Source organism: Echiichthys vipera (genome assembly GCF_963691815.1).
Source record: "Echiichthys vipera genome assembly, chromosome: 3".
NCBI classification, from domain to species: Eukaryota; Metazoa; Chordata; class Actinopteri; order Perciformes; family Trachinidae; genus Echiichthys; species Echiichthys vipera.
The window spans coordinates 14394624-14420681 of NC_139828.1; the positions used below are offsets into that span (position 1 = coordinate 14394624).

Consider the following 26058-nt stretch of genomic DNA (forward strand, 5'->3'; position numbering starts at 1 on the left):
TGACACCAGTTTGGATCGTGAATGACCTGCTGTGTATGAGTGTGCTGCAGTTGTTGTCTGAACAATATCTCTGTGCTTTCCTGTTGAAAATAATGATGACCCATCAGGAGCCAAGCCTGAAAAACAGTTTTCACTTGACACTGAGCGATGTATTTTACTGTGCTTAAATATATGTCAAATCCAAACGACCTCTTGTACGAGTAAAGTAGCACTTTGGAAGCCCTAAGTCATCCATTTTCTATCTCTAATCTGAGCTAAATTGTTTTCTGGTGAAAAAAAAGTTTCGCAAGGATCATTCTTCTAAGTTGCTGTAATACTAATTTCAGCCACAAGAGAGCACCACAATAGACTCAAGCTGTTGCCTAGCAATGCAATTCCAAGGAAACTGTCTATTTAGATCTGGGGTAGTGAAGCATCCTTGTGGCCAAAATGGGTGTTACAACAATGAACACTTAAAAGTGAAGACTATCACCTGGTTATACAGTATATACTGTATACATAAATTGATCTTGGCAAAACTTTCCCCCTTCTTTTCTTTATTCATAAACATGGATAGAAAACAATTTAGATCACACTTAGAAAATGGATCACCATAAACTTGCCTCTCAGGGCTTCCTGCAAAGCCCAGTCTAGTCATATCAAAATATGCCATCAACTTTTATAAAAAAGATTACATATTTACATTTAATTTGAGCCATAAAGCATTTTTACCTGTGTAGACAACTCTGCTATCTAAAATATCTCACATTTCACTAATGCCCAGCTGTGTGCATACTTTTCATGGCTTACTGTTCACAACCAGCCTCACCAACACTTCAAGCAAAACATTAAAACCAGCCACAATAAGACCTGCCCTGTGAAGGCAAACCTACTTAAACAGAGTTTAATATCAAGTGTTTGTCAGAGAATAGTGTAAAAACAGCAGCCGAGGCACAAACTAAAGTCCAGCCGAGCAAACCTTAACAAAAACCATGTTGAGAAATCATGCAACCTGTTACAATGATATTCAAAGTAGAAAAGACACACACACACAGACACACACACAGACACACACACGCACACACACACACACACACACACACACACACACACACACACACACACACACACACACACACACACACACACACACACACACACACACACACACACACACACACACACACACACACACACACACACACACACACACACACGTATGGTTTAAGTCCATATTTCTAGGAGCACTACAGTTTTTTATAAAGGCATCATTTTGTCATCAGACAAACAGCTTTTCTACAAGATGAGATGAGTTCTGCTTTGGGCACTAGGGGGCGCCATATCTCTTCTAAGAAGTGAGTTTGAACATAACTGACAAAATCTAATCCTATCACAGAAGAATATAACTTTATCATCCCTAAGTAAATTATGCGGTAGCCTTTTGGATTCTACCACAAACCACAACATGAAATTTCGCTGTTGAGTAAATGGTTCATAAAAATAGATATATAAAGTGGTTTATCAACAGACTTACTACAATCAGTATTCTTAATAGTCTATGTACAATCAACCATACTGTGCATGTGGATATAAAGCTGTGGGAATGACTTACTATTGAATTCCAGCTTTAGTTTGCTCTGTTAAAAACATGTTATACCACATACTAGGGTAGAACAATTTGATTTTGTGTAAAAAAAAAAAAGAAGAAGCATTAATGCATTACTGCACAGTTCAAGAACTAGTATCCTTATGTATTTAAAACAAGTTATTATAATACAATTAAAAAGAAACAACATAAATACAAAATCTGCACAAAAACAGCGCATGATCTGTTGTCAGGGAAATTTCTCTCCTTTGACTCCTTGTTTTACCAAATATATTTTTACAGTAGGTAATAGTATAGGCGACAGTAACGGCGGCGCTTTTTCCTAATCTCCCACTTGGTGAACAGATTTACAATCAGCTGTGCTTCTTTGCCCTCTTTTTTTGAAGATAAGCAGGATACAGAACTATCCTGATCTGAAATCATCAGTGGACCGTGTTGGACGCACACAAGTCATGTGCATGTATCATATGTCAGAAGTGAGTTAATCTCCAACAGGAGGAAGGGAAAATAACTTTTTTTTCCGTTGAGGTTCGGTCGACATGAAAGGACTCTGCTCCACTATCTGGCTTTGGGCAGTCTGCTGTTTATATTTCTCTGGTTGGTCAGGTTGTTCAGGACACAGTTGTTAGCCAGCGATGCCAGTTTGGAGTTGATTGCGCCCTTTCTTTGCTCCCAGCTGCACTCATCCCCTTCTTCCTCAGGCTCCTCCTCTTCATCATCCACCTCACTCTCCTCATCACTGCGTTCATCACGCTCCACCTATGAATCAAAAAATAAAAAAATAAAACATTTTGATACCAAAGTGACTGTACTCTCTCCCCTTCCCTTCCCATTTGCACTCTTCTCACCTTGCCCAGAAACACAAACTTGTGGACCATGCGCAGGATGAGATAGGCCCAGAAGATGTGCAGTGCTTGCAGCACCAACAGCAGCATGTTGAAGAAGTAATAACCAAAGAAGGGCTGGAAGAATTCGAGAGACACCACCAAGGTTGTGTGGACCACTCTGGAAAACAAACACAGTAAGAAACATCAAACTTAGTATCGCTGTAGCGCCAACTCTTGAAAGGTTTAGAGCGTTTCACCCACACAAGTACTGCTTCTAACAGTAAACCTGCTGCTCTCTCTCAGCTGAGAATCCACTGATGGCAGCTTGGTGGGACATCAGAGTGTAGACTGAAGCCATTCCTCTCATTTCTTTAATAAGGTGTCCTCTGTGTTTTTCATGTGAACCATCATCAGATTGGTGTATTTGTTCATAGTTCCTTAAAAAGAACCCTCATGACATATTTGCATACAATCATCATTCCCTTATTCCTGAACTTTCAGATCTCAGTTTAGTATACTCTATTGAGGGTCAAAAATTGTGAAATACTCTGCCTTTACATTTTTTAGATGTTAAAAGAGCCCTGAAATGATTTATTCCAACCAATATTGGCCATGTGGGTTGCCTACTTAAGTTGTGTCCAACCAATCATTTTCTTTGTCAGACACGTCTTTAGACCTTTTATGACTGTTTCTTGATTTATGAAAACTCTAAGCCATATCACATGAATCCATGCTGTTAGTCTGTTAATGCTAGTGTTTCTATAAACATGTATTATGAATGAGTGTTGATATGTGTATGGGTGTGTGCATGCATGCATATGTGGGTATTGTGGGTGTTTTTTTTACTATACCTAATATTATCGATAGATTCATACAAATTGTGTGCCTAGCCATAATTCTGTAATAAGCTGCCTGGAGAATGCCACTCTTCAAGCCCCAGGAGGGGTTTTTGGCAAGTTTCCTTCACATTCACTTGTTTGGGGCGCCGGTCCGAGTCCCTGTGTGTACCATGAATGGAGCGTGGACTGGTGAGTGGAGAGGTGCCAGTTCATCTCCTGGGCGTTCCTGAGGTGCTGTTGAGCAAGGCACTGAACCCCCAACTGCTCAGGGCGCCGGTCACTGGCAGCCCCCTCGCTCTAACATCTCTCCCTTAATTTCATGTATATACGTAGGTCCTGCTTGATGCAATATAAAAGTCTGATTTGCCTTGCTGTGTTATTGTTAGGACACAGACTTGACCAAATGACCACTGCATTAAAACTTGATTACTCCAAAGTATGAGGCAATATGAGAATCCATGTGTTTGTTGTGAGGAAATTTCAAAATCTTGGAAAAATTGCAAAAAAAAAAAAAAAATCCAACTAAAAACAACGGCTCAAGAATCAGGAAAAAACATATATTAAGTATTATATTCCACCATGATGTTTTACCTGCCAGGAAACACCACCAGTCTCGTCACCAGGAAGACCAGAGAGAAGATGACAAACAGCGAGTCACACGTCCTCGTCCAGCCAGCATAGTGAAGCATCTTGGCAGACTGACAGAAGAAAAAGTACCTGTCAGTTATGCAAAGCAAACACTGATACATCTTACATGATTAATCTCTACATAATCCCAGGCTTTTCTCTGATACTGTTTCCAGCACGATTTTCAGAGGAGCAGCCAAAAAGGAAGTTCAGTGCGTCAGACTGACAGGCTTTTAGCTGCAGGATAGTCTCCTTAAACACGACCTACCAGTTTTTGGTTTGTGGTAACAGGAAATATCAAACGCATATGAAATAAATTATGAAGTATTTAAAAAAAAATCAAAACAAGAAAGAAATATCCAAAATTCTCCATCCTTTAAATCTATTATCAAATCATTGGCAGGATAGAGATGAATGAATTCAGGCACTGAAGTTTATTTTTTGACTTTCACAGGTCAAAATGTGATTCTGTTATTATTCAACTTAAGAAGGTTACCACCAATTAAAAACATGTACAGACTGACTATGACACCTTTACTTTCTGAATTTAATCAAAGGCCAGACGACACCCAGTCTCGCCTGAGGTCACATGATCAGTTCTATCTTTCTTCGGCTCTGAGATGATTAACAGTTAACTTCAGATGGTATCAGTGAAATTTTACACCCAGGAAAATCAGCCTCATTAACCCAAGAACAATGGAACTATTGTCTGGCTGTGGACCACGCAGGTAAGACTTTTACTGCCACAAAGTATATTTGGATTTGTACTGTAAACCACAAAGCTTTTTTATGTGCTGCTCAGTTCATACCAGAGTCATTACGGTAAACTAAAACTGAATCTAAAACAAATCTATTCTTTAGACAACTGAAACTTAATAAAATGTGAAACTAAAACAATATTGCCTGGGTAAAGAAAATAATAATGAAACAATAAAAAATAATTTAGATTTATTGTTTTGAATTATATTTAATATTTCACTACCGATTTAAAGGAGACAGCATGGATTTCCGTCAACTTTTGCGACATTGAACTACATAAATTGAACCAACATGACACTCCAGGAGATGACACTGTGCCCATCACACATTGAATTAGCGAGAAGATTAAACATTAGGTTCTCTAACCATGTATTTTGTATGGTAAATGGTAACTGGACTTGCACTTATATAGCGCCTGTCTAGTCTTCTGACTACTCATGGCGCTTTTACACTGCTTGTCACATTCACCCTTTCACACAGACATCTACATACCATCTAATCTAATGTAACCATTCACACCACATCCACACACCCATACGCAGCACGGGGAGCAATTTGGGGTTGTAGATATTTTGTATGTAGGTATGTAGATGCTCCTGAGACATTATATCAAGGCCTAACAAAAACCACTACTAAAACTAAAGCTAAATATATAAAACTCAAACTTTCTGAAAAACTAATACTAACTTAAAACAAAATTTAAAAGTCAAACCTGGACTAAACTAAAAACGAATACTGGACTAATACAATTAAAACAACAACAAAATGCAAAGAAATACAACAATAAAAACATATCGGAAGTAGGTTTGAAATGTGTGAGTGTGTAAAGAAAACTTCCACAATAACTACACAATGGTTCAATTCAAGTCAAGTTCCCTCTGACCTTTGTGCAATGTTTTTGGCATCAAAGCATTGGATGTGAGTAAACCAAATTCCTTTTAACTTTTAACACATTTTGATGATGCATTTCCTCCTTCTCCCGTTCTCCAACTTGAAAAACACACTTGAATGAATGAATCACTTCATACAGACGGAAATTTGTGAGGTGTTTTACCTCCAGAAGGAAGTCAGAAGAGTCGTGCACCAGCATCACCAGAGTGCCAACCCTCACATAGTTGGCGCAGTAGGAGAAACCGATGAGGAATAGGGTGGCGATGTGATGAATTACCTGCTCCTTGAAGTCCTGGAATGCACACGTGAATACACAGAGACCACACACTATGAGGAAGATGTATAGTACACTAACTAAGACCTCAGCAACTCTACCTCTGCGGTTTTGTCCGTCAGTTGTGTCCAAGTATCGGAAAGCTTTACATGCTGTCAGGAGAGATTTGTTGCTGCGTTTGAAGCTCAGATATCTTTGATCAACCTTGGAGCTGCTGGTAAAACCAATTTTTTTTCTTGCTGGATTTAGGAAAAAGAAAAGAAAGAAGAAAGCTGCGGCAGCAAGTATCTCAAACTGTCTCCTTAAAACACATTATAAACATTTTAGCACCAAAGCAAAGTCTTAGTAGTTTAGAACACATTTTAAGGTTTGTGTCCCTTAGGTACAGTCCGGGGTGAATCAATTTCTTCTATTTCTGTTTGAGTGAAGTTCACAGTTTGTGCTAATCTCTTACTAAAGATTTGAAATCCTGCAACACACAGTTTTAAAATAGGAGCAATGGCAAAGTGCACACAGCTGTGATGTAATAGGAGATAATCCAGTGCATAATCCATATTAAGTATAATCGTGGTAGAGGAAAACATTCGGATTTCACTGTGCAAAAAACAAGTGTTTGAGTGATGACGTCTAGCTTTTTGATTTTGACCATTTGACTGAAAGTTTAAATCTCAGGCACAAAATGAGAGGAAATGCAAAGGGAACTACGTGAAGACTGACAGGGTGTTGCTCTGAGGTTTTAAGGTTGTGTGTGTGTGTGTGTGTGTATGTGTGTGGGGGGGGGGGGGTATCCTTTGAAATCAAGCTCACACTCACTTTCCGCTTGACGTCCACAGAGACGCACAGAAGCAGCGACAAATAGAAGCCCATTTCTAAGATGTAATACCAGTAATGGGCCTCGGCCACGGGCTGAAGAATGAGAGACAGAGAGAAACAATAAGAGAAAATCTACATTCAGTGGCATGTGGCAAAATCATTTCCTCATCCAGTTTATCTGCGTAGCATCAAAAAACATATGGTAGACGTACAGTATTTTGGAGGAAGGCAGCAAAGCAAAAACAATGAACACCCATTTTTGAAACTAGATGTTTATAAAGCTAAAAGAGCAAAATGAACTGTTAGGGGGTGAGGGTTGGGTGTAATGGGACCCCAAAGGCACCCTCTGCTCTAAATCTACCCAGGATTCCGCATGACTTGAGCTTTGACAGCTTCACCCTGTCTGGTTGCTTTGAATCAGATAGCGTCTCTGCACCATCAGTGCTTCCAGGGAATGACGATAATGGGAGCAGTAATAAGTAGCTTTATAAATGAGGCCCCAGGAAATCTTACTTTATACAATATGGGACCTTTAATGGTCCCATATAACTCACTTACATACCCATCAAGAACAGACTGCTTATTAACAATCGTGCTCTCAAAAAGAGGAAGTGTTTTAATTCAAAGATTGCGGCGGTGTAACCAAAACACCTCATGCATTCACAGTCTGTAGCAACACAATGGCAGGAAGTTGACTGAGGCATTAACCCTTGAAAACACATCCTTTCTCTCTGTCAGAGGCCACCTCAGAAATGGGAAAAAAGGTCAGTGGCAATGCTGCCTGCATGAGCTGTAATCAGTCAAACTGCAGAAAATGCGGCTTTGTATTTTTTTCTAGTGTTTTCTGTTCGAGGCCACGACCCCACGAGGAAAGGCTGGCTTCCCCTGAGGAATGCCGACCTGCAGGCATACCTAACTGTCATCAACACAGCAGAGATATTAGCTTTTTTTCGAATTTGGGGTCAAAACGTTAATGGGTGGATATAGTGTACTAACCAAACATATGGCTTAATCCAGTAAAACACAGACTTAAGAATGTTTTTGTTGGGGCCTTCCCCGTTTTTGTTTATTCTACTCACTTTTCTTTTAAAGGTGTTACTGTACATCCCAGTTGTGTTTGAGACAAGGTGGATTTTAGTATGAAGGCTGTGTATAACGCACAATTATTGACACCACTAATAAATCTAACATAAAAAATTGGTTATAAAACAGGTCAAGATGCTATATAAATACTGTGAAAGTATAAAAAAGCTCAATCCACAGAGAAATGCACCCAGGCTGTATTCAGAAACTGTGTCTTTAAAGGAGCCGCCAGGACTTCTGTACTGTTGTGATGAGACAACGATACTACATATAGAAAGTGCAGCTACAGTGACGTTAGAGTCATTCCCCGACTGCAATGACGGTGCAGAGATGCTAAGAGTGCAGATGACCAGTCAGAGCAGACTGGGCTTTTTCAGGAGGGGGGCTTAAAGAGATGGGCGCTAAAACTGCTGTTTGTGGTAATCCTGCCTGAAGATGTTTGAGAGTTTACATAAAAAACATCAATCCTTTCATTTTCTGCTCACCTGTTTGGGATAACCCCTCCAACACTCTCTGTGATCCCAAAACCACGGAGTCTGTAAGATCAAACAACCATCAGTCTTCACACAAAACAAACTTCAGAATGAATATGAACTCGAGCCTTGTCAGCAAATACAGTTACACATTATAGGACTATGACACCATTTGGGATTTGTGTATACATTACTGCTCACATCCAATAACAAGTCCCATTGCTATAAATTGTTTAAATAACTAATCAGTAATGAGGAGTGATCTTTTGAAAGAATTAAAGCAGACTTACGTTAATTAAAGAGCCAAGTCCCGCAGTGAACGATACGAGGTAGAAGACAAATCGCCAGCTGCACACATCAAAATAAATGCCACCATTTGTTAATGGGTGCAGTATTAATTAAAGTAGTGAATTAGTTTTATCAGGAATAATTTGGAGAAATGTCAAAGACGCATTTATGTGCAACAGTACTGTATGAGAGGTTTCATTCCAACATGCTGAATTTTACTGATATAATTCCCTTTTGTAAAAACAATCCATGTCTTAAAAAAAAAGACGACTGAGACTCTACACAACATCCACCGTGTGACATGAATGCTGTGATGTGAAATGTGCACCAGGCAACTTTTGCTACAGCTTTAATTGACAGACGTACAAAACTGTGTTTTTGAAAATAAAAACTCACGAGGCCTCGCAGAACTTTTTGGTGTTGCTGGGTCGGTCCTGGTTCCTTCTGTGTCTGAACCAGGTCTGGATCTTTCTCTGGGAGAGTCCACACTGCTTCCCCAAGCTCACCACCTCACTCTGAATACACAAATACAAATGCATATTCACACATACTGTACAGTACTAGTAATACAGTACTACAGTACAGTACTAAGGCAACAGACAGGTGTTACTGGTGGTCTAGGGCACACGGAAATAGATGATTTTTCAAATAAACCAGGGAAAAACAGAATTATGCATTCATCAAACAACACAGAGCTCATGGAGTGCTTCATTTTCAGTTGATATGTCAGGCCATGTCTTGTACTGACAGGTGCAGAGCAGAGCAGGAATAGCAGTGTAGCAGTGCCAAGCGAAACCAAGAGGAGGGTGGAGGCCGTCCAGGTAAACCTTGTTAATTAGATGCATTTCTATAGGGACGTCCTTGTTTTGTTAACATATCCTTGTTCCAGGATTATTTTGCATCGATGCAAACCTCCACGTTTGCATTAGCCGATCACACATTTTCCGTCCTGTTCATCATATCACACTAGCCATTATGAGAGTGAGGCTCATAAGCAGTTAAGCTTTGCATCTACTCTGCAGGGTTATACAGGATCTCTGTTGAGACATGCACGAGTATGGCATTAAGAACTGCTTTCAGACTCTGTTTTATCTCCTCCAGCTGTAACCAGGAGTGGAGGTTTTGTTTATGTATGTGGGGTTCTCAATGACATCAAAGATAGAGATAAACTATGTTCATATAAATCTAGCAAATACTACTTAAGGTTATCAATAATAATGGTGCTCTTCAAAAAAAACTTGCTGTGTAAACTGCTGTATTATAATCAATAACAATCATATTTATAATAGTATAATGATGGTTATTAAAATTTAGAAGGTACACAGAGCAAACACATCATACAGGATATGATGAAAAATATAATTTTTGTTTGACACTAGAGCATTTACAGCTAAGATTAATGTGTACTGCCCCTGTTTAATAGACCAATAGATAAATAAGTGTCATCAATAAAAAGACTATTGTCCTTTACTGCCTTATCTATGATTTATGTTCAGTTCTAGTATCATTTTGAAACATTAATTGTAGATCAAAGTTTTTTTTTATTTTTACCTGAAAAACACACAGAGGAGGTGGCAGTACTTTTTTCAGCCTTTAGTAAATGTCTGGAGAGCCACCCCTCAAAAATACTACGGCAGCTTTTAGCCTGAGAGTGAAACTTGGGGGAATAGAAATCCATAAGGTGCTCGCTGTTGTTGGTGAAGCAATATATATATAGCTGAAGGCTCCCCAGATGAAGGATGCCGTTAAGAAATTTTATTGAGTAAACAGAACTGAAGATGTAAAGGTGGGGAGAACTAATATTTGCTTTGATATGATGATATTATTTGATAATTACTGGTTGGAGATTTTCTGTCAAAAAAATAAAAAGTGAAGGTAGAGCGGTAATACAAACTTGCGAGGGTTGCCGACTGTTTTGTTTGTAGAAGGTCTCCAGCTTTGGGACAGAAGTGGCTCGAACCCGAATCTGGTCCTTCACACCTAAAAGCTTACTGAATGGGACGGCGATGAGCCTGAGAGGACAGAGAATAGGAGAAGAAGAAAAAAACAAAAACATTCATAACAAATCCAATCTTTATAACACAACAAACTAGATTATAATTCCAGAGGGATTCATGTGAGATCAGCAGCTGTTCAATGTGATCCTCCCACAGTACAGTACATAGTAATGGCAACAACATCAGTCATTATGCTGCTCCTTACAGCCTGTAGAGCCTCTCCCATGGGCCTACTGTGACATTTGGCCAGACGGCCTTTAGCTGACATGGCATCAAGAGACACCTGATCTGCATGTGTGTCAATTAAAGATAGATGGAGACAGACAGAGCAACAGAGAGAGAACAATGTGAGTGTATAAGCACCGGAGAGATGTTTTCATTAATGTATGTATGTGTGCGTGCCTGTGTGTGTGTGTGTGTATGTGTGTGTGTGTGTGTGTGTGTGTGTGTGTGCGCGCACACTCATGATCACAAGTGTGTAACTCTATCTCCTGAAGTGGGTGGAGGAGAGAGATCAGAGAGAATGAGAAGGTCAGGACAGCTTGTCTCTAGTTACAGTCACAGTCACAGTCGCACACACACACACACACACACACACACACACACACACACACACACACACACACACACACACACACACACACACACACACACACACACACACACACACACACACACACACACACACACACACACAAACACCCTAGCTCAACACAAGAAAACAGCTGTGGCCCAGGATGATCACATGAAGACGCACCTTTTCACCTTTCTGCTGACTGACAGCTCCTCCAAAACCACAACCAACAAGACTGCACACATGCCAACACTACAACACATAGGTGCACGCTGGTATACAGCATATGCGAGTCACTGACCCCTCATCTCCTACTAATACATCTAATGTTACTAGTTTGCTATGAATACCTGATGAAGGTACAAATTAGGCTCTAAGCCGAACAATGATACTAATCTTACACTGCTACTGCCAAACAAGCTCACACAGATGATCAGCGTTGAGGACAGATAATACAGTAGCTGATAAGGGAAACCAACGCAAATACAAGCCTCCTATCTGTTCATCCATCAGGTGTCGGCGTCTTTGTCAATTCCTCTCCTGCTACCAGCAAAACTAGTTGAGTGTACAGGTGAGCTGCCTCTTACAGCAGCCTTGTTGTTAAGCATCAACTTACAGTCACGCACTCCACGCTTTAAATTTACAATTTACATAATACAGCGTTCCTGAGCCCCAGGATCTCTGTTTGATCAATGCAACTCGTGAAATCAGACTATTAAGTGCTTTAAGGGTCCCATATTATGCCCGTTTTCAGGTTCATACTTGTATCTTGGGTTTCTACAAAAAAACACATGCTTGAATGTTCAAAAACACATATTGTTTTTATATTTACTGAATATACCTGTATTTAGCCTCTGTCTGAAATGCTCCATTTTAGCACCTGTCTTTTTAAGCTCCTCTCCTGAAAAAGCCCAGTCTGATTGGTCTGCATTTCCGGGTCTTCCGCATCTGCGCTCTTGGTGGCAGTTTCTGAATATGGCTGTGTGCATTTCTCTGTGGATTGAGTGTTTTATTACTTTCACAGTATTTATATAACACCTCAAGCTGCCTTATAATACAAAAGACATAGAAATCTCACTTTTTTACAACATGGGACCTTTAAAAGATGACTAAGATCCACTTAAAGCTCAAATATTTCAAAACCAAGCACACTTTTTCAGGTAGGCTATTGTCGTTATCTCATGCTGAAGATAAACTTCAGGTGTTTTGACCTTTCTACAATGTGTAACCAATACTGGGGATTTACATTCAAGTTTTCCACTGTGTCTTTTTCCCCGGTGAGTGCACAGTGGTTGGTACAGGTTGTTTCAGCAATTAGTACTGTTAATTATCTCGGCATCAGTAGCGATTCAACATCAGAAGCTTTAGTTTAGCCCACTAGCTGTAGCTTGCTTTAAACCTACATCAGCTCTAAAGAAAACCAGCATCATCGCCACGCATATTATCTTCCTTTTCTTCCAACGTATACATCATAATTTTTAAGGCAGAGCCCGGCTCCTCTTGGAGGAGGAAGGGCTTTCACACAGTCAGCAGCTTAAAACTGTCCACTCATGAAGCCTGCCTCCCACTGCATGTACCTTCCATCTATTGGATGCACTAATGAAGGGTAAAGGAGCCATTATGCTGAGCTACACAGGCAGCTTAGAAGACAGAAAACCAGCCCGTCAGCCCGCCAGCACGACCAGTGCCAAGAGGAAATAAGACACACACAATGTGTTAAAACATTTCACCATCACGCTTAACTGTTTCCTTGACACTGTTACTTGACATAAATTATACATAATTTGAGATCAACAAACATATCCTCTAGGGCTGGGCAATATGATAGAATATATCATCAAAGTAAGTCCCTCTTCTATATAACCCAGTTGGGCTGGGCGACATGAAAGCAGGCGATACAAAAAGGAAGATATATGTTGCCAAAACAGCTTAAAAATGTAGATCGTATATTTTGTTCTATATTATTTCTCTTGCAATGTCAAAAAAGTGCGGCAATACTATAAAGCAATATTTACATCATTTGGTGACGTTTTATGTTCTGATTCTTGCACATTGTGTTCATTTGACACTTAAGTTCTCAATAAAATGAGAAAATATTCAGCAGTTGTCATTTGTCAAGTATTTAATTCACACAGGAGTATTCAAAAATAGGCTTTACCTGTGGTGGTTTCATATAGAATATTTATTTACTGAATCACCAGAAAACATGCTAGATCCTGATATAAATCATTATAAAGATATGCAGTGACCTCTATCGGGATAGAATAATTTTGCCATATCGCCCAGCCCTAATATCAACCATAAATATTGAAAACTTACTGCTCCAGCGAGTCAAGCACAGCAGACGTCAAAGTTAATGACAACAATGCAAAAGTAGATCTTGCGTCTGTGAATTCATGGTCCAGCAGTGATGGAGGCAGGTGTGTCTCACCTCTCAAAGACATATCTGAGGGCTATAAAGGCGAAGGCCAGTGGCAAGGTGTAGATGAGATCCCTGGGTAGAGGAAAGCGGCCTTCGTCCTCCTTTATCTCAATGTCCTGCCAGCGGATGCCAGGAGGAAGCCAGTACTCCTCCTGCCACAGCCACTCATTTAACAGGGCCTCCATCCTGAGGACAGGAGAATAGTGTTTCATGTGAGTGTTTGTCAGGCTCCCTGGCAAACTTGACCTGTTAAAACATTGATGCCTTATTCATATTTAACAGCAACAGAAACCTTGAAGATTAGACCTTAAAAGGCACAGCTTCTTGCATTTCCACCACACATCGATCTAAATGAACTACTTGGCTTAATCCTCAGTTTGTTTTCTTGATGACTCGGTCTTAATTGATTAATTGTGGGTCTTTAAAAATATCACAAAATAGGGTAAAATGCATTTTAAATTTCTCAGAGCCCAAGGTGATTGTTGTATCTGACAAACAGTCCACCCCCCCAAAAAAATCAGTTTACAGTCATATGACAAAGAAAAAAAGGTAAATCATCACATTATAAAAGCCGAACAAGAGAATATTTGGTATTTAAGCCTGAAAAAATAACTTTTCTGAGATTTTATGGACCGAACAACTAATCAGTCAATTGAAACAGATATCAACAGATTGATCGATAATGAATATAAAAGTTTAGCCCAAAGGCTACTGAGAAATGACAGAAACAATTGTGATTATCAAAATAGTTGCTGCTTAATTTTCTGTCGATCCACGAATTATTTTAGCTCTACACCACATTCATTGGTTAGACCACAAAATAACAACAAGAAACCACAGTGTTTATTTAGTCATTACTAAATAAAAATCTACCAGCAAAAAGCAAACAAAAACATGCGTCAGCCTCTGCGTGTGGGCTATCCCAACAAGACCTGAACATTAATAAGGCAGCTTTGACGCATGAATGGCTTCAAATAGGTCTCTCTTAAATACGCACAAACGCACGCACGCTCAGGCGTGCACATACACAGACAAACATTCATAAACACATAGACACAGAGACACAAACACCATCATGCGATTATGAAACCACACGCTCAAAGTTGATCGGTTTGTGTTTAAAAAGCTGCCTCTTATGGCGTCACATTGATGGCATGTTGGTAATAGCGGTACAGCGTGATGTTTAGGACTCCATGCAGGCAGCTGGCAACACACACCACAACACCTTGCGCGTGACAGCGAGGCGCAACCAGAGACACAACAGACGCGCTCCTTGTCGAGCCTACAGAGAAATTATAACATCAGGTTACACTAAAAACACGCAACATGTCTGGCAGCCACAGGAAGCCCCTCACATCCCGCTACCGCCGAACAGTCTCCGGCTGAACAATTCCATCAGTTCAACAGCCCACCTATTCAATCACATTTATCTATTTCCCATGCCAGAAACGCCACAAAACGCCTAGTGTTGTTCCATAACCGAATAGAAATGCGACATTGAGGTTACCTGTCCGCGCTCCTGTGATGGAGATGGGAAGCGCACAGCAGCAAATGGGAGAGGAGGAGCGAGTTTGACGCAACCTGCTCCTGCCGAGGGCGGGGAGAGGCATGCGCTGTCATCTCCGTCATCTCATTGGGTTTTGTGTCACCCTTTTTGAGATAAGCACGTGGTAGTCATTATTCTACGAGCCAGTCTCATCGTGATATCGCGGTTCAGCATAACAACATGCTGTCATACCCTTTCAATAGAGTTATGGCAATCATCAAAATGTGACAACATGTGGTCATTTTGTGCGAACAAAGCTACAAATAAGCAAATCAGTTCGTGTTTTATTCAGTCTGACAATCTTCTGCACGCGATGTTCTGTTTGTCTTCCTGTTGAGTTCATCTTGTTTTTATTTCATGTGTCATTGGGGAAAACATGTTTTGCAGCAGTAAATCACATGACCTGCTGGAACTACAGGATAAGAGCATTTGTATGGTTTGTTTTTTTCTTTAGGGAAAAATAATAATTTAATTGAATGTATGTTGGCTGTCAGAAATGAGCTGTGGACATTTCTAGAGAAAATCACAGCAGGCCGAATGATTTCCTACCTTCCTCTTGTTTCACTTCCTGAGGTGAGCAGACGGAAATGAACAGAGACACAGAGACACAAGAATGAACAAGAGGCAGAGCGTTTATCCATTATTTCTTTGTAAAAGAGCAATATATACATATTTGTCATTCTTTAATAGCATGTAGTACACCAAGAATGGCGATCACGGTTTTATCAGGGTTTGCAGAATACACACAACAGGGAAGAACATAATAGGAAGTAATTAGGAGGAATTCAATATTTTGTTAGAGAGATTTTTTAATTTCAGGTGCAAGAGCCTTTATGGCAATAGGGATATTATCTATTAGTATTTACCAGAACCTTTAACAGTCATGTTTGTCATCACCAGCATATTTATGACCATATTGGCATTCAGTCATATGAGCAATGTTAAAGTTCGCTTTGACATTTTCATCCGGGAGAAAAACGACACGTTCTCACTTTACTGGGTGGATTCAGGAAACTACACTGTGGGGATATTTCCTGTCTCTTATACCATTCATCAATCAACGCTCAGGTTAAGTAAGCTGATAAGGTTTACAGTCGTGCTCACATGACGCTGCTTTTCATACCAATCATACTCTAACGGTAGGCTACTTAGAAGAGAAATTCTTTGCTATATTTTACTTTGAAAATTGCCAAAATTCCTTTGCGTCTTCTCTCACAGAGATAAAGTAGCTCCCCTATAGTCCTGGTTTGCTGGTGTCATAAAAAGTTCAACCCTTCACCAGAGGTTCTATATGTAGGTGTATGTGTAGTTATAATAACTTTATTTTTCCTATGTCACATAATCTTAAACCTCTTTAGTTAATACAGTCTTGAAGTAATAGGTGTTATTCCAGGTATTCCTCTCGCTACACTGCCAATGACTCGTGTTTTCGTCACTGCCCAATTTGCTGCTCTTCATAGAGCCTGGAGGGCAAAGTCTGAAGGACATTAAATGCAGGATATTCACTGTAACTGTAGATCTGTGAGTGCTGATGGATTTCTGTCACCACCACTTCCTAAGCTATTCGCTTTGTGGATTACAGGCAGTAAATTTAAAGTTTATTGTAGTGCTTTCTCTGCAGGGCACCCCTGTAGAACAGACTCTGGTTATATGTGCATGTCTTCCTTTTAGGTCCTAAGTATGTCATTAAGTTTGCAGGACAAGTTCAGGTCTAAAATCATGTGAATGTGAGCAGGAGTTGAGGGTGATGCAGACAGAACATGTGACTGATGAGGCAGCTATGGTGGAGAGATGAAGAGATTTTTCTGCAAAGAAATTCTTGAAATATGTGAGGCGGGTCCAGCAAGAGGTCGATTGCATACTATAATGTTGCGGGAACCTGTGAAAGTATTCTGTATACGCACAAATACAAAGTGTTCTTCTGGCCTCAGAGTTTTGTGTTTAGGGTAATGTTTAATTTGCCATGTGAAACCTTTGATGACCGGAGTTGAACTACAGAAACACTGATAAGTCCTCTGGTTGACAGGTGTAACTGCGCTGTGACGATATCATCTCTGCAGTGAGACATTTCCTGCCAGCTGGGTGTGTTCACTGTTATCACTTTGTGTTGGCCAGCTGTTGTCTTTTTCTCAAACCAGAGCTGTGTATGCTTTTTTTATGTCCTCATAACTGCAGGATGACCCGTTTCCGAAATGCTAACACGAGCACACCTGTTCTAACATGAACTAGCTGAATAAATGGGTATGTACACTCGTGTGCAGTCATACACATGTGTGGAAATGCACAGTCCCTTTTTACTTCCTTATCATACACACTTTAGTAAATTTCCCTAAAGTAAGCTATCAATAAATCTATGAGACACAATGATGTTATTAACACCAGAGCAAGAATGTACTCTGGAATAATAGCAGGTTACCATACTTAGTGAATCAGGCTGGTAGACAGTAAACACACACGCACACACAGATGTCAACATTACACAGTCAATGGATAAAGACAAAGACACCAGTTGGATCTACTGAATATTCGGTGACGTTTTAAAAGAGCCTTGATGAAAAAAAAGTGATCTCAATGTTGGTTTTGAAATGAAACCATATGCTTTCATGCAGTGGTTTTCCCCATGGATGCTGGTGTCAGTGTGTGTTCTTGCCCAGACAAGCCTGTGTGACTGTGTGTGCGTGTGTGTGTTGGATAATAATTGGTATAATGAGTGGAACATTGGTGTCGAAGCATGTGTGACAAACACTGAGTTCATTTCCTGTTTTACGGCCAATCACAACAACAGATGCACGAACACGGCACAGTGGGTAAAGGTAGTAAATACAAATTACTGTTAATGCTGAACATACAGGGCAACACTTTAAATTTGTTTAACTGCAAACCATGTGTGTCTGTAGTCGATATAAATATTGTATTCATGCCTGTTGCGTTCTTGTGTCCTACTTTATTTTGTTTACCTTTTTTAATCCATCCTCTCCTCTGTGATGAAAGCCTTCTCTTTTCTTCTGGCTGAATGCAGTTTGTTATTGACGTGACCTGCAGCCTCAAGGGGGCTACACCATGCAAATACGAATATAGTGTGATCTCTGAAAATGGTTACCAAAGTGAAACAAGACTAAACACTGAAGTGGTGGTTAAGCTGAATGCGAACATCAGCAAGGTGACGTGCTCACGATGATGATGCTAACATGCTGATGTTTAGCAGGTATAATGTTAACCTGTGCACCTTTTTAATTGATTAAATACAACAACACACAAAGGTCAGGTGGAAATGTCGACAGTTTTGCAGGTATTTCTGTCATGAACCAATGTACTGGACCTGATGATGGTGCTTGATGAAAACTTTAAAGGATCCCCAAAGTGGGAAAATGAATGTTTGTGCCAAATTTCACAGCAATCCATCCAATAGTCTTTGAGGTTTTCACTTTTTTAGACATGTGAATCAAATGTTGGTACAAGATGAAAAGTCAGGGGTTCATCGGCATTGACAATAGGATTCAGCCCCTGGGAACACAGTGCAATGTCTGCACTATAAAATAATGGCAATCCATACAATAGTTAATATTAATTAATATTTCTGAGACTGACTTTGGATAAGGTCTACCATCTACATCCAGCTACCTCTGAACTCTGTAGGCCTTGAGGAGTGAACCTTGGAGGCCTCTGCAAGGCCCCTGGTTCTTAGTACCCCTCTGTCTGCGCCAAGAATAACACAGCCGGGGAGGTGGGGAATGTGCACAGGAAACCAGTGCTTCACAGCAGCAGCAGCAGCAGCACTGGTGGCGGCGGTGGCGGCTCTGATCCTGGCTGAGCTGAGCTGAGCTGCTGAGGACCTGGCTGGAGCAAAGTCACGTTTCAGCTGGGGCCAGAGGCTCCTCCAGGAAACACACACATTTACACGCACACGCACACACGCACATTTACACGCACAAGCAGGCACACACACACACACACACATACACATGCACACGCGCACGCACACACACACACACACACACACACACACACACACACACACACACACACACACACACACACACACACACACACACACACACACACACACACACACACACCAGCACACACACACACACCTTTCCCACGGGACCCTGACTTGGGATTGTAGTGTGCACAAAAGCACACACGCACAATTAGCAAGCTGTTTGGCTAGACACACAAGAGCATACACAGGCACATTTTATAGGTTAGACACACAATGATATTCCTGTATTTTATTTTATTTTCTCATTCTCTTGAGTTCTCTAAGAAAACACACAGACACAGTCTCCTCAGCAGAGGCTCCATTGATCTTTCTCTCCAATATATCTCCCCCCCCCCCAAGTCTCCCTGTCATCCCCTTATTCTTCTCTCTGCCAGGTGTTTTGTCGGCCCCCTGTGGCTGCCAACACAACAGGGCCTCTGTTCCCAGCTCCCTGTGGAATAAGCTCTCACATGCAGGCTCTCTTTCCGCGTCTCCCCTCTTTCCTCATTCCTCTCTGTTCCTTCCTCTATTAATTTCTCTCCCAGAGCATTCCTTGAGCTCTCCACTGTTGTTTCTCATTCTCTTGTCTGTTGATTTTGGTGTCAGTTATCCCTTGGACCCCCAGAGTGAAGACAGTTAACTCTCCGGGTCTAAGCTCTAAAGATAACAGTACAGGGCCTCCTCTTCAACACACTCTGAGGTCAGGCTAACACAACAACTGGAAGAATACAGTAAAGATGGTGGTCCTGGGGTAATTGGAAATCTCCCTCATGAACAAGGTGTGACCTCATTCTTATACTGAACTAAAAAGTCGTACCACTTCATACCGGCAGAGGGCGCCAGACAAACAGGATCTGCAGATGTCAAACAGTCTAGTCTATGGCAGTATGCAGTATATGGTTGGTAACCACTGGTCTAAACTACCTACATAATGTATATTATACATAGATGAATCGATAAAAATAATGTAATCCAATGTACTTTTACCTTTAAGTAGGGCTTTAAATACAGAACTTTTACATTTAATAGTATTTTCACACTGAAGCAAAGGCTCTAAGTACTCCTTTTACAACTGCTAGTCTCATATGCTTTCCCATCAGGACTTCATTCAAACCTTGAAAAGGCCAGGTTGAAGGAGAATTGTGTTTTTATTGAAGTATAGTATTGTTTTAGATTTGACCTTTTTTTGTAAAATAGGACAACATATTTTGAACACCCCCACAACCCTAGCCCTCATTCCCACACACTCCTCAGATGCATATAGCACATAAAAATGAGCATATTCTTCTCACAACTTAAGATATTGTGTGATATTCACACTCATTGCAGAAAGTTATGTATATTTCCTTTGCTGCTATCAGAACACATCACATTCTTCAATTCATTTCTGAAAAATTAACAAAGGAAAACACTCCAAGCTATAATAATAAGTATTATTTTAAGGTGTATTATGCCAAGAGAGTATGTCGTTAATGCATTTTTGCTGTGGAAGCAATAAAGAAGCAAGGACACTTACAACAAGGAGCTCTATGGGTAATCCTCGGAGAGGATTGTGTGTGTCTGTGTACAGATGTGTGTTTGTGTGTTTATGTGCTTGGTGAAAGGTACATTTCATCCTTCAAGGGGTCCTGAGGAGGTCATTAAACTTCAAGTGAGGAAGTTTGATTGTCAAGTATAAAGTCAGCTACAAAGCCTCTCTCACCCACCTGTTTACAGCCTTAATTAACAGGCAAACTTCAAGTCAGATGAGGCTATGTCATCTGACGTGTTGGGCTGGGGGTCAGCCTCTCATCGCTTCACTCTGGAAGTATTTAAGAGACCCTGGGGTCATAAGACATAACCTCCCAGGAAAACCAACCAACGCTGAGTGTTGGCGTCATTGTTTGACAATAATAGGACACAGTTTCAGAGGTTATTATTCTTTTAAACAGGAAACTAGAGGAGGTATAAGAATAAAAACACATCATACAAGTTTAATTTAGTTTAATTTAATTAGAATTTTTATAAAGGTCAAATTGCTCACTTTAATTACATGTGCAGGTGTGTTCTTTATGCCCCAGTATTTGGAAACAATGTTTACCAAATGAACGAAGAAAAGAAAAGTAAGTGGTTGAGGAAAAACAAGCCACTAAACAAAACCAGGACGCAACAAAAAGACTATTTCAATTCATACCCGACCTAAAATGTTATGTATAATCTGAACCATGTTTTAAATAAGGAGAGAAAACCAATGCCGATGATGTCATCCTATTCATTTCGTATCCTAAAGCTTCTCTTATTGGTTTGTAGACGTGTATGGAAATAACCCCACCCCAAGCCCCTGAAATATACTTAGACACTCCTATGTGATCCAATCATGCATTTAGACCAGGTCTGGAGGGCCTGTTCTGAAGGGAGAAGGCAGGGTCTCATATCTCTGGTAGATTTTTAGATATGAACACCGTTCAGCAATCAACTTCACATTTCCTCTGTTTTCTAAAATTGCAAATCTTTTAAGGAGCTCAGCCACTTCACGGGCAGAAACCTCATAATGCTGCTTTAGATTGTCCCTTGACTGTTATACCATACGATGTATTAAAGGTGCGGTTTAAATAGTCCATCATCAAATTAACTTAGGGAAAACTGGCAGAAAGAATAAGGTGCTAAAAGTACAGACTATATTAAATGTGGAAAATATTCACAGTAGGCATGTTAAATAAATGCACAATTTTATACAATTCATAGAAAGACCCTTTTCACAGCACACATTTTGTCTTCATTGTCGTCTCGCAGGTCTCTGCTGATCGTGGTGGTGCCTGCTGCCGTGGTCCTGCATGACGCTTCCTGCTACTATTATAATCTATAATCTTAGCTGTGCTTGTTTCTACTATTCTGCTGTATTAACTGCCATAACATTTAAGTCATATTCACATTACTATAGATATTATTATTGTTACTGGAAGTGTGTCTGTCTCTGTCTTTGTGTCTGTCTTTGTCTCTCTCTGTGCATCTCTCAGTCTTTTCTCTCCTTCTCTTTCCTTTTCTCCCCCCCCAACCGGCCGTCCTCCACAGAGCTGGGTCTGTCTGACGTTCCTGCCTGTAATAGGGAAGGTTTTCGTTGCCACCGTACTCTACGGGGGAATTGTTGGGTCTATGTAAATCATAAATAAGTCATAGAGTGTGTTCTTTACCTAATTTGTAAAGTGTCCTGAGATAACTTTTGTTATGATTTGGCACTGTAAATAAAATTGAATTGAATTGAATTGAATTGTCACAGTAGTAAATGATGACATTAAAACAATGCCCACATTCCATTTAGGTATAGAGTGCTGTGTATGCTGACTCACTGTCCTGGCTTACTGGAACACTTTTTCAAGTTAAAATGTGTCTCACCTGCGTGTTTCAAGTCGAAATGTCTGTTGCACTTCTCTTCACAAGATGTTTTTTGCCACGGCTTTTGATCCGGAGGTTCCCCCTGTCCCTTCAACTGTGTTATTTGTTATGAATGAGCCAGGTAGAGTGAAGGACAGGTATCAAGCTTAATCCATCTCTCTACCTCACATTGCTAGCCAAAAGACTGCTGCTATATTTCTTGAAATCTGAGAAGTTCCCAATGTTTGATATATGGCAGAAGGAATTAGGCAATATTTTATATCAAGATAAAAATTTGATTCACTATGTCAAACAGAAAGGGACTTTCAGAAAATCTGGCAACCTGTCTTTAGTCTGATTAATAAAAAAAGGTTAATGGTTAGTGGTTAACCATATGTCAATACCTTGTAACTTATGTGACACATAATGTGTAACTTTCCTCTTTTGTGTTTGGTGTTGTTCTTCCCTGTGAATTGGTTGTTTGTGTGTTTGTTCTACTGTATAAAAAACAGAGTCACAATATGCATTTGCAAATACTTACTATTGTTTATTTCAAGAAACATGAGACACAGATGTGTGAGGTTTTAGAACACCAGGACCAGGATACGACAAGTTGAACAAAGCCAAAAGACTTTCATTACCTTCATTTCTAAGACTTTCATGTGCTTTTATATATATTTTGTTAGGACTAATGTATGCTCTGAGGGGACTTTCACCTTCATGCTTAACTTGTACTTGCGTCTACAACCCAACAGCTCTGAAACGTCTGGAAGGAGAAACCAGGTGAAGCTGAGCAGTAAAATCATTGCTTTCAGCCATTGCCCCTCTTTTCCCAGCTAACGGTACACCTCACTAATGCCCTGCTATTATGTCCAGCTGGTGTTTAGCTTTTGTTTTGGGGGAAAGGTCGCAGGTATTCACAGGTATAGGTCTGTTTCATGGCATTCCTCAGCCATAAGTACGGTCCTATTTCTTCAGCTACTCAATTGTGTCAAAGTTTTCTTCTAAAATTCTTAAATTCAGTTTATTCAAGATCAAATTATTCATGCAACTCTTATCCTCTAATCTTTCATTGAAAGATTGATTTAGAAAAACTCAAGAAAACATGAATTCAACAAAATCCAAATTGGAAGAGCCATGATTGACAGATTGAGACCATGACATTTGTATTTTCCATAACAGAGTGGAGGATCCGCCTTCATTTTGATTTACTTACTTACTTATTAGACAGTAGGGATGATAAATGGAGTTTCAGACCTGAGACCTCTACTGAAGGCAATAAGTGGAGTTGCCGTAGGCAGACAATGAATGTTTCTGACTGTAAATAATTCAACTAGACTCATTCATAAGTAGTTCAAACCACATATTTCTGATGTTCTATACTTTTCTATAACAAATCCCATGAAACCAACAATACATTGGTCTGTCTATTATTACTTTCTGACCACCCTACCTTCTCTATGGCACTCAAAACCATCTGTTTCTATTGAAGACGTAGATCTTAAAAAACTGATCACATACATACAATTTATCTCCTAAAGAAGGCTCAGTCATTTCCCAAAACAGCTGAGCACTGTTACTTCTGGCTTAATTACTCAAACAGGAATCAACTGTGGATTTGTTGAGAACTATTTTAAGGTGTCGATTAATACCACAGGCTGTTTTAAATATGGATGAAGTCTTGTATCTGTGACGTCACCCATAAGTTTCTGAAGAGCCAAATGAAGCTCAAAGTGGGCGGCTCCAGTGGCTCTGGTCGTTACCATCTTGGCAGTGCCTGACTCTCAGCTAATCTAAAAATGGGCAAAGAGATTTAGGACCAAATGAGGGGTTTATAGACCAAATCAATCCTAGCTTGATAATAATGATTCAAGCATATATTAATACTAAAATTTCACTCACTAAAAAAAAACTTGAGCACTCCCTTGATTTTGTCATTGAAAAAGCCTTCGATACATCTGGGATCGCTCCATAGTGATTCCAGGAGGCTGGGCCCTTTCACAAGGCCCTGTCATCTTTATTGACATGCTACTTCAACCACTTTCATCTAAAACCAACCTGTGACGCTGATGAGAGCGACGTAGGGAAAAGCCAAACCCAGTCGGGAGAAGGGCACAAACATCGTTTCCACCGACAATAGTCTTTAGGGCCATTCTCTGGTGTTCTTTAAAAGAAGAAATATTCGCTAGATTGGACAAAATAAATGAAATAGAAGCACCGATGCGAACGGTCGCTTCTCCGCTACATCACATCTATAAAACCTCCGCCCAGCGGTCCTGATTGGCTCAACCGCCTGAAGTCACTTTCCTATGGAGCGATCCCAGATGGTTGAATGGAAGTAGGTGGAGTCAAGGCGGAACTATATTCATCTGGTGAGAAGTCACGTTACCAAATTGTGGCTCATTGGTGTAATTTGGACAACAATGGTATGGGGCAGTGGTTATGCTTGGGCTTCACAGGACATACTACTTGGGTTAGTTCATTGTTGGCGTTGGTCTTTTATGGGATTTGTATATAGTATGACAAATAAAGAATATATTGCCAGCATCATTTGTGTGATCGTGTGTTGTTCGTATTGTTTAGGGTAATCAAACTAATATTTGGAAATTCCCTGGAATTTAGACTCCAGTGGAACTAAGACTCAAATGGAAACCATCACTGCTTGCCATGTTGCATTGCACACATTGTTCCTTTTAGTTCTAATTCCCAGATGAGCTTCATTGTGTTGTACTTTAAAGTAAATAAAAAATGTGCCCTCATCCAGAGAAAATGTACCCTGTTGTCCTAGCAACCTTTGCCTTGTTTTTCAACCACTTATTCTGTTAAACGTCCTTCAACAATCAGCAAACCTCCAGACCTCCTACTAATTACATTAGTGTCTGGACAAATATCTAAAAGACTGTAATTGACACCACCTTTAATAAACTCTGTAGTTCTTGTCGCTCTGTCTCATGAGTCCACTTTCATCCCAGCTGCCCTTAGACTCGTCCCTTCGCTTTACAGGTTGGGACGCGCACAGCTGCCTCTCCCCACCTCAGCTCTCATTGTCTTCCAGTGACATCATTGAATTACTCACAGCAACACATCTTTCATCATCATCTCAGTAATGATTATCATTATCATACCACCATTAAGGTCTCTCCGACTGCATCATATTTGGCTGACTTCCTTCTTGGTCAGGAGGGAACAACTTGGGGATGACAAAGGGATAGACTGGGTTTAGGTGGTCATGAGGCATGTGGAGGAAGATGTAACAGTGGCGGGGCGTAGGGAGCATACTTTGGAGGCCAACGGAAAAACCTTGTAGCCAACTGCTGCTATTCCTCGACTCTAATCAACCATGCCTGGTTGTGACAGAATCTGCCACCTGATGCCTGTGAGCAGTCGTACTTTTATCCTCATCTTATTTATCACTATCTATTGTCATCATTCTCACACCAGACGCTGCTGCTTATCACCAGCTGCTGCTTTGATTCCTCTTTCCACCACTCCACTTATTTGTCCTCTTGGTTTTGAAGTGGTTTGAGGCAGTTACATACCACATCTTACATTATCTCACTTGTTACAAGCCCGGCCTTTGTTCAAGTAGCTAACAACTGGGTTGTTTTCACAATAGGCCATGCTGACCGCTCACACACAATGATAGGAATGGCCACTCCACAGCAGCACCCTTATCTGGCATCAGCAATGACAGCCGGGAATGTGTTGTTGCAGTTATAAACCCTTT

At 40.4% G+C, this 26058-nt stretch overlaps 1 protein-coding gene across 1 annotated transcript; it reads right to left on the bottom strand.

Annotated features, from left to right (window-relative positions):
- Positions 1–1207: 1207 nt before the first annotated feature.
- cers4a (ceramide synthase 4a) lies at positions 1208–13637 on the bottom strand (the record flags this gene model as incomplete). Its single annotated transcript, XM_083940277.1, has 10 exons — positions 1208–2344; positions 2434–2590; positions 3843–3949; positions 5692–5820; positions 6616–6708; positions 8184–8234; positions 8462–8519; positions 8856–8974; positions 10354–10471; positions 13462–13637. The coding sequence occupies 10 exons, from the start codon at positions 13635–13637 to the stop codon at positions 2144–2146; spliced, it is 1209 nt and encodes a 402-aa protein (XP_083796403.1). The 3' UTR covers positions 1208–2143.
- Positions 13638–26058: the final 12421 nt, after the last annotated feature.